Below are 19,497 nucleotides of genomic sequence, written 5' to 3'. Positions count from 1 at the left end.
AGAAAAAGTTTTCTGTGTTCATCAGAAATAGAACCTGATGAATGGAGAGAGTACTTTAAGAGCATTTTTAACTCCCCATTAACAGCTGGTAGGATGCACTATGCTGAACCATACGTAGAAAACGACATTTTGGATAAACCCTTTCAGATGGATGAGCTATTATTAGTGTTGGCCAAAGCAAAAAATGGTAAGGCTCCTGGAAATGATAGGATTACGTCCGAATTTTTCAAAAATGCGTCGCAATCTTTTTTTGATTTACTTCTAAATATTTTTAATAACGTTTTTAATACAGCACAAATACCTCAATCGTTTAAGGAATTCATAATCTTTCCCCTCCATAAAAAAGGCAATAAAAATATAATTAGCAATTACAGACCAATTTCGTTTAATAACTCTATAGGAAAAATATATTGTGGTTTGTTGTTGGAACGGTTGACTGAATGGTCGGAGAGTGTTCTAAAGGAATATCAAAGTGGTTTCAGAAAGCATTTCTCTACAATGGATAATATATTTAATTTAGTGAATATAGTTAAAATCAAACTGAGTTCTAAAAGAAGCAAGGTGTACGCCTTTTTTGTTGATCTCTCATCCGCGTTCGATACCATAGATAGGTATTCTTTAATTTATAAACTAACGCAGCTTGGAATCTCCACAAAAATGTTAAATTCAATAAAAGGCCTTTTTAGTGGAACTAGTGGGGCAGTTTGGTGCAAAGAAGGTTTAACGGGTTATTTTAGCACGGGAATGGGCATTAAGCAGGGCTGCTTGCTGAGTCCGCTATTGTTCTCATTATTTATGAATGATATTGATGATTATATGGATGGTGGGGGTGTACATATTTGTAATAGGAGAGTGAAAATATTAACATATGCGGATGACATTGTGTTATTGGCCTCAGAACCGTATACTTTGCAACGTATGATTGATTCTTTGCGGAAATATGTTGATACCTGGAACCTGACAATTAACCTACAGAAATCAAAAATTGTTATATTCACTAATGGAGGAAAGAGATCAAAGAAAGAAAAATGGTTTTATAAAAATGAGCAAATAGAAATTGTTAATAAATATAAGTATTTGGGTATACTTTTAACTCCAAAACTATCCTTTGCAGAAAATCATAAAGAAAAACTTAAAAAATCAAAATGTGGTCTAAACTCAGTATGGTTTCGACTACTGGAAAGTAACACGGTGTCATTTGGTGCGAAGTTGAGAGTGTTCAATAGTGTAAGTCGTTCAATTTTGTGCTATGGAGCGCAGGTTTGGGGAGGCGGATGGTATGAGGATGTGGAAAAGTTGTTTAGATATTTTGTTAAAAGACTATTTAGGCTGCCCAATTATGCTCGAACTTCATTCATTCATATTGAGACCGGTATCGGGCCGACACAACTATATACAATGAAACTGCACCATGAGTATATTATCAAAGTGTTAAATATGCCCGACTCAAGGTTGCCAAAAGTATTAGCATTAGAAATTATTAAAAGAAACATGTTCTGGTTTCGTGAAATTAATGATTACATTTTGAAATTTAGTTTGGAACCCCCAATAAATATTCATAATATTCACCTGTGGGACAAAAAGTTATTGTCAATTAGAGAAAAACTTAGTGAACATTATAATAATACATTTATGGATGAAATCAAGAATTCAAATAATTATATGTTGGGTAGGGAATTATGTTATAATTTGGCACAAAATAATTATTTATATAATGCTCTGCCTCTCTCTAGTAAAAGATTAATATTTAAGCTTAGGAGTGAACTTTTACATTTAAGTTATAAACCTTTTATTTACAATGAATCTGAAGAAGTCATTTTTGTCTGTCCTGTTTGTAATTTGAAAGAAAGAGAAGATCTTTATCATTTCCTCCTTGGGTGCCCTAGATATTATGATATTAGGATCAAAATATTTGAAACCTCTAGAATAAGTAAAGAAAATATGTTGGCATTTTTAAATGGAAAAAACTGGTCTTTATTAGTAAACTATTGTAAAATGGCTTACGACCTTAGAAATAATTTATTAAATATATAACAGTAATATTACTTATCAATTATTTACTTATATTCTATCATTAATTTATCAAATATTACTTTTCAATTATATTACTTATTAATTATCTACATCAAAGAGGCATAAAATATTTTTGGTTTTTGTTTGTTTTCTTTTTGTCTTTTTTTTAATCTTATTTCTATTATTATTATTATATTGCATTTATGTTTTAAGATATGTTTTGGTTTGTTAAGGTAAATTGATAAGACTCCTCAGACGGCCTAGGCCATTGAGTCCGTCTTATACATTTGTTTATGTAGTTTTGTAATATTGTGGAAATGATTAATAAATAAAGACTTATCTATCTATCTATCTATTCACATCTATTCTCAACTTTATCACTCTTACCTTTGTTTCCCAACTACCGGAAGACTAGAGTACTTCAAAAAAAGAAAAATTCTGTTCAGTTTGGAAATGTACAAGACAGCTCCATAAAACTGGCGTGTGGCTGAAAAGAGGGGGGGGGATAAAAATGCTGGAGACACAATGGAGAGCGTACTCCAGCAGATGATCCAGCACTGAGGTTAGAATATAACCACAAAACGGGTCGTAACCTACTTCCCACTCGTCTAATACTCTTATTTGCACACAAGCACGCTTATTTCTGTCACTCACGCAATACAACACAATGCTGTATATATACATAAAACTAAAAATTAGGAGAAAAAAACCCTGTCTTTCATACTATGAACTCCTCTGGGTTAGTTTCAACAAGGATGTATGCACTCGTCAGCGGCTTTGCTCTTTAGAGATGTATATGGCAACTAGTTTTTTTGAAAGTATTATCGCGATTACAAACAGCTGATTTTAATGGTAGCCATTTTATAGCAAGCAGCTTTCTTGATTGGGTCCTAATTATGAGGTTATAGTAGTGCGGTCAGGTTATTAGTGCCTTTTCTGAAATTAATTGATATAGTATTATTCCATTGAGAGAAACGAACATTACAACTTCTAAGAGCGAGCTTTTTCAAGGGTTGCTCTTCCAAAAGCTGGCAGTGCGCGGAAAATCTGGAGGAAAGCTTACACGACTTTCTCTTAAAGGTAATTTACATTAAATTCGAACCCGGGACCTCCGTGTAGGAACCGTACCTTCCCTAGAATGGTGTCCTTTGTATAGCACATAATATAACCCTTAGGGCGAAGCAGATCTATCTCTTCCTGCATGAACCTGAATCTTAGCCTTTTTATTCTACGCCTTGTGACGCTTTCTCCATAATTATAAATCTAGTGCACTTAGCCCAAGACCTCTACCACGATTTCCTAATACCATTGAGCCTAGTTCTTTCCTAGTATTCTGTCTGGCAGCTCCAACATCATTACCGCCTTCGACATTCACCTCTGTCCTGGCATTCTTTTTTTTTTTTAAGTTCTCTCTTTTCTTCTCCATTCCTTGGAGGACCATGCTCCATTACATTCTTTTAATCTTTGTCTACCATTCTTCTTGTTTCACACACATCATCATTATTACTTGGGACTTCCTTTTTGTTTTAAAAACGTCTAATATGGCCATCACTCTTTCGAAGCCATTGTGTTTTACTCATAATTTTGTCCCCAAATCTGTTCATCATGTAAATTTAACTACCATGAACAAAATGTCTACCATGAATATGTCAAGTGGTTGGCGTACCTCTAAGGATAAGAAGATAGTAGTGCTCTGGTGCGTAGTTTTGCCCATATAAAAGAAGTAATACGCCACCAAAACGAAGTGAAGTCATTAGTAAGAATTTAAGGCTGACGAAATGTGTTCTCCGGCCGGTAATGATTGTGTATAAAAGAGAGGAAATAGGCGACAGTGCTGCTGTTGCTGTTGCTAGAGAGGTGTAACGACAGCCGTGTATACCTTTTCAAATTAAACACCACTCGGTTGCATTAGACCAGTGGTTGTGGCTCCAGCTAAGTAGAGAACATTAATTACTAGAGCTCTCCCCACCCCCGCACCCCATGTCTGCCACCTCCTCGTTCCGCCCATCTATCTCTCTCTCTCTTTTCCATTTTAACAGCTTGCCAATTATTTTTGAAAAGAACTTTTCTTTCCGCACATTATTTTGGCATGAATTAATTTCTAGTCTTTTAGGATTAAAAAAAAAGTAGTACGTTCACTCAGAGGACTCTCCCGAGGGTTCAACTCATTCCTTTTCACGAACTCCTAATTTTTTATTCATACTTAATTTTTACTCAGTTTGTAAAACCTTTAATTTTACTGAACTGTACGGATGTTGAGCTGAACTGAATTTTATAGAATGATGGTAAAGATATATAGAATGATAGTAAAAATATATAGAATGATGGTAAAAATATATAGACTGATGGTAAAGATATATAGAATGATGGTAAAAATATATAGAATGATAGTAAATATATATAGAATGATGGTAAAGATATATAGGATGATGGTAAAGATATATAGAATGATGGTAAAAATATATAGAATGATGGTAAAGATATATAGAATGATGGTAAAGATATATAGAATGATGGTAAAGATATATAGAATGATGGTAAAGATATACAGAATGATGGTAAAGATATACAGAATGATGGTAAAAATATATAGACTGATGGTAAAGATATATAGAATGATGGTAAAGATATATAGAATGATGGTAAAGATATATAGAATGATGGTAAAGATATATAGAATGATGGTAAAAATATATAGACTGATGGTAAAGATATACAGAATGATGGTAAAGATATATAGAATGATGGTAAAGATATACAGAATGATGGTAAAGATATACAGAATGATGGTAAAAATATATAGACTGATGGTAAAGATATACAGAATGATGGTAAAAATATACAGAATGATGGTAAAGATATACAGAATGATGGTAAAAATATATAGACTGATGGTAAAAATATATAGACTGATGGTAAAGATATACAGAATGATGGTAAAGATATATAGAATGATGGTAAAGATATATAGAATGATGGTAAAGATATACAGAATGATGGTAAAAATAAAACCTATAGATGCATGGATTTATTTATTAATTTATTTTACAAGGTATGGCTATTAAATAACGTGACTGATGCTGCTACAGAAGAACTATGCAAGCGCCAAATCCTAACGACCGACAGCTGTGCAGCCTTAAATGGGAAGCTAAACACTGCTAGCGATTTCTCAGAATTGAGGAGTCGTAAATCTGATGGAATTCGTTTTCCATAGAGATCAGTCTATTTCCCATTCTTAGCCCAAGAGGGGAAATCAAGATCTTCTTGTAGATAATATCGCTATCCTCAGTACAGGTTAGCTCAGGAGAGCAATGGGTGCATCAGAGTTGATTATTACAGACAAGACAGGCGCATGCAGGACGTCGGCGATGTTTCTCATCATTTGCAGGACTCTGTAGCATCATCACCTGTAACAGATGGCGCTCTCTGAACGAAAAAGAGATCAGCCAAAGCTTAAACGCTACAGATTCAACAGTATTTACCGTGCACTGCAAGCTTCTTATCTCCACCCTAAATCAATAAACGGTATCCGACAAGTGTAGCAACAATTCTGGAAGGTAGAACTCCGTGAGCACTGAAACTGGTAGAGGATCCCACCTACACTAAATCATCTGATGACTGATTCCTCCCCTACACCAACAAAATAAAAATAAAAAAAAGAAAGGAAGACCTACTTCACCTTATCACAGGACTGTTATCAAGCTGGCAGCTTCCATTTCCTGTCTGTGCCCAATCGCCCCTATTCCTTCTACTTTTTCACTCACCTTCGCCATTCTTATTGTACTCTATTCTCCCCCTTGTCTCCTTGACTGTATTCTTGCGTTTCTTTGGTGAATAACTCGTAGAAGAGGGGATCTTGACAAGTGAGGAAGTAATTCACTTACGGCAGGTGCCATCTAAATCATTGCAGTACGCCCGCACCTGATTCTACTTCACTTTAACAAACACTAGTGGGATATGTGAGAAGATTTACTGCAATAGATTGATTTAGAAAAGTTGGCGGGGGAGGGGGTAAGAGGGTGGAGAAAACCTTTTGAAGATTTTTAGCCTTTTATCGATTCGTACCGATTCGATTCGCATCGATTCGTACGAATATAATATCTATTTCTAGAATTTGACTAGCTTTTCCAGATTCACTTCCAATCCTCCGTGTTACTGGTACTAATGGATGTCATGAAAACTCCAGGTAATGTAAGAATGACCATAAAGAATGAATGAAAGACGGAAATTGGAATGCGGCGGAAATCATTTGTCTATCGATGTGTTAAAGATTCTTTGTTTTGAAAAGTTCCCTTGAGAGGAAGTATTTTTGTCCAACATTGGACGTAGAAAGAGCTGGTTACTAACGGACAAAAAAAACCTCATTATTTGGGAAAGAAAAGAGATTGATAAAGATTTAAGACCCGCCAAAGAGAAGAAGGGTATGACAATCTTATGAGGGATCTTATACATCCTATATGGGGGAAGCTGATTTGCTCTTAAGGGTCTCGAAAGGAAGAATAAGATGTTTGGGACAGCTGGAAGAGAATGAAGCCCGAGAAAATGCACAAGGAAAGTGCTTCATGGAAGACGGAAATGCAGTTCAAGATTCAGGTGACTTGAGGAAGTAGGGGTGTGAGTAGGCAATGGTCAACTCTGTTCACCCACGACCAATGGAAAAGCGATGGTGCCTGAACTTCCAACCTTTGACCTTCGACTCTTAAATGACGCAGTTAGGTTGACATCCAAAAGTTTAGCTTCTTTTCGGCAAAAAATTAATAAATAAATGAATAAAAAATAGTTAATTCACAAAAAGCTAGACTTGCAACCGGAAGAAATGGAGGAAACGCCCTTTACAGTTAAGCTGAATTGTTTTCAGGCTTATCGAGAAAATAAGAGTTAGTTTCTGTTAAACGGAACTAGTATACTATCAATTTATTTTATTTAAACTCTATTTTATTATGTTCACATTAGACAAGTTGAAACAGGTTTATGGATATAAAAAGTAAAACCCAAAATAAATAATCACAATTTAGGCTCAAGTGCCTGAGTTCAATTTAATGTAATCAAAATATTTCAATCCAAATAAATATATGCATAATATATAAAGTATAAATTATCTCTTCGTATAATGAATATATAAATGTATTTATACGTAAGGACATAGATGGAAATTAGTAAATAAATTATCAAATGGAGAGCGCCTATTAGAGGCTTAGTTTCACGTGTAAGCAATTGAAATGATTTATGTATTTAGAAGGTAGTGTAATATGTCACTCATACACGTACACACATTTATATATAATACATAATGTAACAATAAATTTATATACTATTCAGCATTGTTTATCAATTAACTTTGTCAACAGTATTTACCCCTATTCGATATATTTTCATTCCAGGAGTTTCCTGGAACTTGCTGGACCACTTGTCCCCTAAATTTGACAGGAGAAATATTAACCAATCACTTTTATAAGGGACATTTTTGTTTCATTTATTTAATATATTGTAAAAGGAAATTTGAAGGTTTAGTTCCGGCAGACGGAATACGTTGGGTGTGATTTTTTTACAATGTATTTACTTCACAATTATTATTACATTATTAAGGTTTATTTAAAGTTTTAAAAGAGTGTTTATGTCTGTATATTACTGTAAGGGAGCGGGAAAAACATTAAGCCTATTGCCTAATTGGCCTTCGATTTTATTTTATATGATAAAGCGATAAATTTAAGTAAATACTCGTAATGTTAGCTATCCATTTCCGGCTGTGACTATTGATCGATAGTTGTGACGTAAAATCCACTTAAAAAAAGTAAGCATTAACTTAAAAGAAGTTCAATGATTTAAGATTCCTTAAATTTTAGAGGTTGCTTGGCCGGAACGCTTACCGGAAATCAAATTTGTTATTTCATTCAAGAATGAATTAAATTTACTAAATTTACACATTTATCGTCTAAAGAACATCACAATTGAACACAATATTAGAAGGGAACAAGAGTCTTAAAAATTAATATAATATAATATCGTGTTAGTTAGCTATGCGGTTAGCGTATTGGATTCCCATGCGGAAGTCCCGGGTTCGAATCCAGCTGCTGACCCTTAGATTTTCTCTTCCTAGAGAGCTTCTTACAGCTGCCTGTCCGGTGATGGACAGTGTTGTCTGTAACGAGAGAACACTGTCCGGAGGCCGGCAGTGCACTGAAAAACTCTCCGGGCGGTAATAACCTTAGATATTGACGCGCCTTAAATCATAAAAAAAAAAAAATATATATATAGTGTTAATAAAGACAAAACATTGTGATTACATTTTAAACTCTACACAACTTTTAATTAGAAAGAATCTACTAATTTTAGAATCAATCTATTATTTATGATATTTAATAAATACCATTTTTAATTAATTAAAACGGAAAGTATTACGCCATCTTTTTTTTTTATTATTTATTATTATTAAAGAAACAAAATTTATTACGTGCTCAACTGCTTCCATGGAAGTGTAGATGTAGGCGTGGCTAACTTTTACACTCCCCATCTTTTGATTGGCTCAACATACACGCCTACATTTCACGCCTTGTTTCTTTACTGTGATTGATTGGTCAGTTATTTATTGTCAATTATTTCAATGAAAAATACAATATAATATTTTTTTTTCTACCAATTTTTCCTCCTTAGGTATTTGATAACTAATCCAACTATTCAGATTTCTCCTTGTGTTTTAGTGTGTTTTCTTTGTTAATAATTTGAGTGATAACAAAATTTTTTGGATGATTTCTAATTTTATGGTAAAACAAAAATAGACTACAGAAAACTGTACATATTGTTTACTTCTACAGCTTTTCCTTCCAAACTTAATTTGCATATGGCTGCCTATGAAGGGAGTAAAAGTGGTTGTAAACACTTTACTCATTTACTCAATTGAAAAGTAAAAAGTAAATAAATAAAAGCCCGCAAAATGTAACAGTAGAAAAAGAAAACACAAGTGGTTGCAACTGTACATCTTTTTTGGGATCTGACTTGACATGAAGCTGCAATGCTATGAGTTTCTCCGTGCATTAAAATTCGCAGTGCTCCCCTTCTAAATGATATTCCTGTTCTGTTCTTAATACTTACTTTAAAATTAGAAAATAATCTTTAATTGTAACATTGGAAGACAGCATCCCTTGTAATGGGGCTTGGTGCTCTTTGAAGTAGCCCCAATTTCCGATTTAGGGTCCCATCGCCGGATGTTATTTACGTTCTTCCCCTACATTTTGATCAAGATGACGCCTATGTCCGATAATATTAGGGATTTCTAGTTCCTACATTATTGGACCTCTACTTTATTCCAGTTATAATCGAATTAAGTGAAATTAAAGTATAATTTGACATCTTTTATTTAAAACATTTATTATTTTGATAATTGCTTTCTTCATTTATTTTACTTTATTTTTTTTCTCTCTAATAATAAATTCACGAGCTTAATCTACTTTTACAAAAGGAACACTTTTAATAAAGGAGGAAGTATGGAGACACTGATAGGGGAACTCTTAGGGAGATCATTAAGAAAGGTGACTGTCTTCGCGTTAATGACGTATAATTCAATGACATCACAAGATCTGTGTATAGCATAAGCGGCTTAAAGAGGAAAACTTATCAGGAAGGGAAATGTTCGTTTTCCGCCCTGGGGAGGTTAATACACCGGAAGAGAGTCACAGGATATCAATTACGTTGACATAAAAGTTCCTTTCTTTGGAAACCTTAGAATCAATTTTAAATTATTCTAAGAGAGGAAGTTATATCTTTAGGAAGAAGTTGTTGCTTTTGCTTTTGCACTTACGACTTTTCGCCGGAAATAAATTGGGTAGTCAGGGAGTTTTGGTTAGACGTTTCGTACTCATAACAATTATGCAGCTGGCTTGAACCTTACGATGCACTGGTCCTTTATAAGGGAGTTAACTCCTTGGTGAGGGGCGTCCCTTAAAAATCGCTAAACAATTAACGAAAATCTGTTGATTGAAGTAGCACTTCCGGTTTGCTGATATTGTCAAACAGCTGGACACAGGCAGAAAATATCGATTTGTTCCTGTTGCTTGTGCTGACTAGGCACCTACGAGAGCGACAGACAAACGCACAGAATCTCTGAGCTGATATTTCCGGTGAAAATCGAAATGTCCCACTAATGGACTGCACTTCTTCTCTTAAGAAGAAGTGAAATTATTTTTTTGGGGGGAGGAAGGAGGCCATTGTTCCTGGAGGATAGCACGATAGTCTGCGGAGTAACAAACAGTAGCGTGGAGACGAAAAGAGGGCGTCCACAGCCCCCCGGATTGTCCTACGAAGGCTCCACTAGTACCATTTCTCTCTTTATCTTCATCGCCGACTACTCATCTTGCCTTTCACAGACCCAAAAACCACTTTGTGAATGACGTCAGTAATGTATTCGGTAGTAGGCCCGGGGTGTTATTCTCGCCCGAGAGAGGAGAGGAGAGGAGAAGTTTTCGGGGGAGTGGGGGTTTGGAGGGGGTTCCACTCACTCCCTCTCTCTCCCTCCGTCACACACACACCCACTAAGGTTATGGATTCATCCCTAGAGTGTGAGTGAAGGTCCTATTAGCAAGTCAGATGTAGCCCTAACTAGCTTGTGTAGTAACTTGGGAGCCTTCAGCCTATAAAGGGCCGCCTAAAGCTACTGTTGGGCGCCTACTTCGTACCAGTAGCTTCCAAACTACCAGATCTACTCTCTCTCTCTGTCTCCACCATCCTAAACACCACATATACTTATGCAATTACATATTACATACATTCACGTTTAACAATCACACGTTGACCTTTCTAACTTGGACGTCCACAAAAGGGCAAAACAACTTCTTGTAAACCATTACTGCACAGAGGCATCCTGTCAAGATATCACTCCTTCACCTCGTATCCGCACTCGGATCAAGTGGTAATCTTTGCGGCCACACTTACAAAGTGAAAGGTTCTCGGCCTAGAATTCCACTTTTCATCCAATAATGTAGGTCATGCGAGAAAAGTGGGCAATAAAACATCGTTCCCGGCGCCACGGTAGCCGAGCGGTTATAGGCTAGACCGGCAAAGCTAAGATGTATTGTTGGTTTAGTGGGTTCGATTCTCCCGGTCTAGGCCTTGGATTTTATTTAATGGTTAATATGAGAAATTTATAGTAAAGTATGTTAGGCGCTTATAGGCTAGACCCGCAATACTTAGATGTATTGTTGGTTTAGTGGGTTCGATTCCCCCGGTCTAGGCCTTGGATTTTATTTAATGGTTAATATGAGAAATTTATAGTAAAGTATGTTAGGCGCTTATAGGCTAGACCCGCAATACTTAGATGTATTGTTGGTTTAGTGGGTTCGATTCCCCCGGTCTAGGCCTTGAATTTTTATTTAATGGTTAATATGAGAAATTTATAGTAAAGTATGTCAGGCGCTTATAGGCTAGACCCGCAATACTTAGATGTATTGTTGATTTAGTGGGTTCGATTCCCCTGGTCTAGGCCTTGGATTTTATTTAATGGTCAATATGAGAAATTTACAGTAAAGTGTGTAAGGCGGTTATAGGCTAGACCCGCAATACTTAGATGTATTGTTGGTTTAGTGGGTTCGATTCCCCCAGTCTAGGTGTTGGGTTTTATTTGATGGTTAATTTGAGAAATTTACAGTAAATTATGTTTGCTAGTCGCCTCCGTCCACGACACCTAATTGGTAGTTGGACGTTAATCCCCGCCTGAACAAATAGGCGATTACTTTACTTTTGTACTTTATATCGTTCCCTACGTATTTCCAGCATTATTCTCTAGTTTTCGCATTAGCTTAGAAATGGATAATCTGGAATATAGTGCCAATATTCCTTGACCACCAGCTGACGTTCATCCAAAACAATTTTAAAAATTAAAATTTGGCCGGAAAAGAGATTTTAAGGAAACGATCATTAACAAAAATATGCCAACATTAAGGTCAAACGATCTTCTTACTTTGTCGCGCGGCCGACAAGAAAAAAAATAGCACACAAAAAGGAAGGCGGCAGAACGAATGAAAACGGAAGCAAAGGCAAACAACAATAATGGCGACCTACACGGCAAACTGTAATTTAACCCAATTAAAATATACAGGGCAACCTGGGGGAATAATGTCCTTGCCTTACTTCCGGTGGGAGGGGTTGGAGAGGGGGAATAAATAATAAAATAAAGAAAGGCTTGACGTTAACGATGGTCCAAAGGATAAACCGACATTTTTCAAACTTGGTGTTCTTACTAAAATGTAAGTTGACTTCCATACAGATTCACAGCAATAATATGGTTTATTTTCAAGGAAGCGTTGCATTTCAGTGACTCCAGGAAAAAAGATATCCTTCAAAGATCTGCCCTTCCGGTAATTAGGTTTAACTTCAACATAAGATTAAAATGATTCTTTCGTGACTACATTTAAGGTTCATTTCTTTTTCATCCAAGAAGAACTAGAAATGATCCCTTCACTAACTCAGATCCTACGGACAGCAAATTTTCTCCTAGTTTGTTGGATATAAAAGGCCCTACTTAATACAGAGGAGGATTTCAAACATATAATAATGGATATGTCCACGTTATGTAGTAAAAAGGAAACGAATGTTTGACGACTTATACAGGTATTTGGATGCACCCTTTCGCTACGAAGACCATAATATTCTCCACCAACATCTATGTGCTTAAATCTGTAGCAGAGCTAGCAATGAAATATGAATGTATTTAAAAGTTATAGCCGATTAGAATGAATGCAAGAAAATGATTGGAGAAGGATTACGGTGATTTTAATTTCGGTTAAACTATAAGGATGGCAGGAATATAGGAGTACTGATCCATCCAATAGTTGGTAAGTTTGTATGTAAATAGCTGTATATAGTAGAGGGATGAATGTGTGAAGCGAATGTATTTATAAGTAAGAATGGAGAGTGAGTGATATTCTAGTGATAAGCACCTTGACGATGCTGGCTGGATGGGAAAGCCAATGCCAAAAAAATAATACAGACTGCACATGGAAATAATAAAATCTTTAACAGAAGAATTTGGAACATGATTCTGGCAACTTCTGAACAGATTTCAAGTTTTGGAATAAATTAAGGACTTCAGTGATTCTATTTCATTTATTAATAGGCAAAATGATATCATAACTTGGTGGAAAATTAAATGATGTAATCAATGTGCTATAGGCTTAACCTCCTCTAATAGTTGATAGCAAATGAGGTAAACACTGTTTGTTCAACGAGTAAGCATCTATAAAAAAATATGCGCGTTTAATGCTGTTGCTGAGTAGTTGCTAATCATGGCTGATCAAGGATAATCATGACTGATCATGGCTAATTATGGCTGATCATGGCTAAATCATGGCTAATCATGACTGATCATGGCTGTTGTCCAAAAAAAAATATGTTGATAGGCGGCAAATCAACGTGGATCGTATCCTCTACACCGGAGTAAGGCGCTGCATACGAGTTAAACTGGACATTTAAAGAAACCATCTTTGCCATCAAACATGGCAGCAAAATGACACCTGACGCCCATTTCTAAACAGCTGTGGATACTTTGCCCTAAAAACGAGCTCTCTCATTGGTGTTAACAATTTTTTTTTGCCCCACCCCCCGCCCACTTTAATTACGGTTGGCAAACCTGCAGCATTATTTACGTTTAATTAGCATGCTAAATTTTGGGTTAAAATTTAATTAAATACACTATTACACGGCTATTTCACATATTAACTTGGGCCAGATAGTTTTGAATGGGAGGGCTGTTGAACAGCCAGCATAGTTGGGTAACATGTTACCTACTTATCGGGCCAAACTATTCATCTAGTAATAAAACTAATTCCAAGAAACTTAACAACATTCCCTAAAGTGAATTTATTGCTGGCCAGGATTAGGGGGTGTAGATTATAGTTTAGGGGCCAGAAGGACTTGAGGGACATTCGTTTAATGTAGATTGCCTTAGAAACTTGGAAATCTCGTGTAGAACGATCATCATCTTTCCTTCATCGCAATTTGCGTAAAATGATGTCTGTATTTAGTAGAAACTTGGAGAGGTTATAGAGGTTATAGGTACACAGTAATGAAAGGTTATTGTTGTTGTAAGAAACGAGACGTCACAGCTCTCTCAGAACAACATTAAAAATAAAACCAAATCATTCGTTTTTGAAATATATTAAATCCAATTGGCCTGGAAGTACAGAAAATTATAGGAAATAGAAATCTAATAGATCGTTCTCCAAACATCTGGCACATCCGGTAGGAATGGCAAAACACTCTACCAACTTCCGTACTAATATGAATATCTAGGTTTCGTGGCCGTAAATTATTGAACTAAGAATTCAAGCCTGGCGAGGAATCGGTCCAAATAAAAACAACAACTCGTCTTTTTTGTCCAACGTTTCGACAAATATAAATTGTCTTCTTCAGGACGTGGCTGCTGCGGGTTGGTTGAGATACAGAAACCGAATTAGATAAAATTGTAACTTTGATCTTAAATATCTCGAGTAATATTAGGGATATCAAAACCGGGTCAACGTCATTTTTCACAACTTTTTATGTAGTTTTCATAATCATTGTCAAAACCAGTGGTCCTTATGAAACCTTGATCAGATTTTTAGCCGTAACTACACCAAAAAAAGAAGATACAGCGTAGGGGGTAAAAAATTTGAAAACTAGACCAAAAAAAACAACATATAGTTTACTTCGTGGGTTTTTCCAAAATTCCGCTTTCCTAAAAAGTTATAAGCGATTGGTGCGTTTTAAATGGATCACCCTGTATTATGATTCAAATTCACGAAATTTGTGGAAAAACTATGAGTTACGTCCTAGAGGAATGATAATGAAAAATCATACGCGTGGGTTTGTTAACAGTTTTTTCTTGTTGTTGTTGTTGTTGTTGTTACGTAATAAATTTTCAATTTAAAATTAGCGCGCCCCCAAATTTAGTTAACAGTAACTAGAAATGTACGCCTTTTCCATAATTCCTTATTTAAACATACACAGCTGGAAGTGAACACATAAGGCTGATCGAATTGAGTATGCTAACTAGCCGCTGGAGCCGCAGCATCTGTGAGTACGTCACATCCTGTTTAACAGCGCTACGTGATATCCTTAATTAACGCCAACAAAATGAATATGGGGGCGGAATTCTAATAATTCATGCTGAGAATTTCTGTTGTAATTCACCATATTGCATTAAAAATAATTATTATCAGCATGGAATTAATGTTTAATGTCATTACGTAAATATTATACGAGTGTATTTTTGTTTTAGCCTCATTTCGGAAGCAGTAATGTTTTTAGCAAACAAAATGGAGTCTGGGGGTGAAAGAGATTTTTAGCAAATAATGAAAATTACATTTTGCATTATAAAACTGAATAACTAACAATGTGAGATATGATTCAAAGGAAATCTTTAATTATTTCTTTTTTCTTTATGACGCAAAACGAGAAAACAAAACTTGTGTAAGCACAACGCGAAATGACGTAATTTAATTTTTTGTTGAAGTTTCGAGTCTGTAGCACCACAGTAGCGTGACGTCACCAACACTCGCTTCCCTCTACAATTGCAGTAAAATTAGTATTTTCTGACGATAAGTTATAAATCAAAGTTTTAACTCTTATAAACGTTCAAATTGTCATTTGAAACTCTTTGGCAACTGCTGAGGAAAATTAAAGAAAAACCTCCAAAAATAATTATTCAGAGTGGCATTTCCGGATTAATCAATAAAGATAAGCTCTTCTTCCTTTCTTGTGACCAGCTGTAGAAAGATGGCACTGGATCTAGTCCTAACTCAGTCCAACTTTTTGTCAGCAGGATAAACCCAGGAGTATTATACGCGGGGGGAAACGTTTTATCCAAATCGGGAACGGAATAAACAAAGGTGCTGAGAAATCGTGTTTGAAAAGTCTTTTAATGAAAGCGCGATCAGATTCTTAGGTGAACGTCACTTCCTCTGCAGCCAATAAAGGAGCAAAAGCAACCAGAGCACGTATGAGTGAATTTGGTGATGCATCAACTTTCAAATTAAGCGAAAAATATTGACTTTCAACTTTTTTTTTCATTTATAATTATATAAATACTCAGGAGACCACAAATCGGACCATTTCCGGTGTACACTCAAAAGCGGAAGTCTGCACGAAGTGTTACTGGCACAACACACACACACACACACACGAATAATAGCGAACTGTATTTACCTGTAGATTGGCTTGTGGTCGTCCCTATACCAGGCGACCAACAGCACGGTGTCGTTAAGTAGGCTAGTAGTGACGTCACACGGCAAATCCGCTTTACCACCCACCACTCCTTCTACAGTCACCATTCTTACTGCAAAAAAAATAATATATATTATTAATTTTTCAGAAGTCGTTTAATAATGCGATAATTATTGAATCATACGAAGAAAAGAAAAGTTTTACTTTTCTCTCACTAGTGCAGCGTTTCCCAACCTGTGGTGCGCGAGTTCCTGGTTGGTGGTACACAAAAAATAATCAATAATGGCGGACATAAAAAATTACAGCATACAAATATCATAGAAACGTTTTCTCCTGCAACACTTTAAAATTATTTTAATTAATAATATTATACAGTAAAGTTGTTAATATGCACAGAGTAATAAGGTTAGTCCTGTCACAAGATATACGAGTAAATATAATAGCACATTTAACAGGAATAAAATGTCTTTCATGGAGTATTTTCCCAAAACCCCGACAACACAAACGATAATTGGATTTCAAACCTCCTTCTATAAAGAAAATTTAGGAAAAGCTACATCAATATCCAATAAAATATAAAGAAAATTTAATACAATTATCATGTGACAGAACTTAAATGATAACTAAGTAAAAATCTGCTGCTTAAAGAGACTGGATTGTAATGAGTAAGCTCCAATCCAAGCTACATTAAATTTAATTGGTACTTACAGGTAGTTAAATGCTTAAAAGTAAATTAATTTAGTACATTTGGGCTCCCTGGAATGCTTATATCACAAACCTAACATTTCTACAAGTTTAGACAGGTACAGGGAACACTTCACTGATTTAAATAAAGTAAATAACATGTTTAATAATAATAAAAAAAAGTAATCGCCTATTTTTTCAGGCGGGGCTTAACGTCCAACTACCAAATTAGGTGTTGTGGACGGAGGTGACTAGCAAACATACTTTACTATAAATTCCTCATATTAACCATTAAATAAAATCCAAGGCCTAGACCAGGGAGAATCGAACCCAGTAAACCAACAATACATCTTAGCTTTGCGGGTCTAGCCTATAACCGCCTAACTTACTTTACTATAAATTTCTCATATTAACCATTAAATACAATCCAAGACCTAGACCAGGGGAATCGAACCCACTAAACCATCAATACATCTTAGCATTGCGGGTCTAGCCTATAACCGCCTAACATACTTTACCATAAATTTCTCATATTAACCATTAAATACAATCCAAGGACTAGACCAGGGGGAATCGAACCCACTAAACCAACAATACATCTTAGCTTTGCGGGTCTAGCATATAACCGCTCAGCTACCGTGGCGTCTACATTATGTTAAATATATATTTTGGAATTCTAACTGCCCAGTCTATGAAAGTTTTAGAATCCCGCTCTATATAAACCTAAAGAAGAACTTTCTTAATTAATTAATAATTTTTGAAGAGAAAAATATGTACGCAATTTTTAATTATTTTAAAAAAGTTTTAAAACTAAGATCTTACTCTTTACAAAGTTTATAAAGTGAACATGAACTTTGGACTCCTTTATAACAGATATATTGTATCTCTTTAGAAATAAAGATAATAATAACACTCGGAATCACAAATTTCACGAAATACAAATAATTTTTACGAAGTTTTTACAATTTAGCATCATGTTACTATCAAGTGGTACACGAGCAAAAAAAAAAGTTGGGAAACGCTGCCGTAGTGAGAGAAAAATAAAAAAATCACCCATTCGTGTGGGTAATACATTGTCCGCTACACCGGAAGAAGATCTCTCCGCGCCTAAAGGTTTTTTTCTGACAAAGAAGTTCCGTAGAGCACTGGTGAAGCTGATGTCCAGAACAAAATATAAATTTAGCTTTCCCTTTTTTAGATCTTGTGCTATTATCACCGGGTCATCTGCAGTCAGCTGTTTAACAGCTGACAGCTGACGGAGGTGCTTGGGGAGATAAAAGGAGGTGGTACTAAATTGCTCTATTGACTAATTCTTCTATGTTAATAATTGTAGATGCTACGGTAAACCAAACTTAAGAATTGTAGTAAAAGTGTTTACGTCAGTGATTTGGCAATCCACAAGCAGTCAGCTGTAGTGTAGACACCATTTTGTTTTTTTTGGCGCTTTTTTGGGGGGGGGGGCAGCTTGAACCTGCACTATAACCTGCAGGACTAAACCGTTAAAGATAATTGTTTAAATTTTCCTCAAAATGTTCTCTATTTATAACTACTGAATATGCAGAATGAATAATGCTTTATTTACATAATTGTTGGCCGTGTATGAGTGGGTGGGGGCGGTGAAATAAACGGACAGGAGGCGGCCATGGAGCGGCCGAGAGGAATGGCGCGGTCAGGTGGAGTAGCCACCGCCGCTGAGATAACATCGGCCAATATGGCTGGTCAAACCATTTGGGACCTACGGTCACCGTGTTGAGGTCAGAAGGTAGTAAATGTGAGGTGTGCCTACTATAGCACCTGCCTAGTACCTGGTGTATAACTAACCACGCTCTACACTCTTTCAGCCAGCCAGTCAGCTTGCGGGGGCTTATGTCGCCCCCTTTTTTGGCATTAGAAAACTTCCACGGCCTACCACATAATTATTAAACCGGAATAGCGTACTTCTTTTTGACAAAAATAACGAACAGATATTGGCCGCTTTGTTATTTTATTTTTTGGCACTTCAATCCTTATTTTGTTTTTCTCAATTTCATTTAATATTTGTTTTTGTTTAATATTAATTTAGGTTAATACCAATATTGGTATTAATAATGATACCTTTAAATTAAATTTTGAACTGAAGTGAACAGTATTAGTATAATAATAATTTCAGTGTTGTTTCAGTTCGTGAATTATAACTCATTTATTTATATCACAGAGGCGTCACGGTAGCCGAAGGGTTATAGGCTAGACCCGCAAAGCTAAGATGTATTGTTGGTTTAGTGGGTTCGATTCCCCTAGTCTAGGTATTGGATTTTATTTAATGGTTAATATGAGAAATTTATAGTAAAGTATGTTTGGCGGTTATAGGCTAGACCCGCAATGCTAAGATGAAGGTTCTTCTCATATAAACTAGAACTGATTAAATATTCATCATATGTTAGCCCAGATTATAGCAATACCAATTTACAGGAACTGTGAGCGATGAGGAGTCCTCCTTACTGGTGCATAAAATATATCCTTAAAGCCGTATGGCTGTTCTCTGATAGGAAAAACACTATTAACCAAAGAAGGAATGATTTATGCATTAATACTTGGATGGAAAACTTGCCTAAGAAGGGGCGGGTGAAAATT

The 19,497-nt window shown here is 35.7% G+C and overlaps 1 protein-coding gene across 1 annotated transcript in view; it reads right to left on the bottom strand.

Annotated features, from left to right (window-relative positions):
• Positions 1–16,317, bottom strand: part of LOC141453590 (nephrin-like) — a 123,058-nt gene extending 106,741 nt beyond the window's left edge. Inside the window, exon 1 of the mRNA XM_074126974.1 lies at positions 16,186–16,317. Coding sequence (XP_073983075.1) covers positions 16,186–16,310 — 125 coding nt within the window. The 5' untranslated portion in view covers positions 16,311–16,317. The remainder of the gene's footprint in view (positions 1–16,185) is intronic.
• Between the last annotated feature and the right edge of the window lie 3,180 nt (positions 16,318–19,497).

Source organism: Rhodnius prolixus, unplaced genomic scaffold (genome assembly GCF_049639745.1).
Source record: "Rhodnius prolixus isolate KJV_2025 unplaced genomic scaffold, Rpr scaffold_3, whole genome shotgun sequence".
NCBI lineage: Eukaryota > Metazoa > Arthropoda > Insecta > Hemiptera > Reduviidae > Rhodnius > Rhodnius prolixus.
Note: the sequence above shows the minus strand (reverse complement) of the source record. Positions and strands in the feature narration are given on the sequence as shown.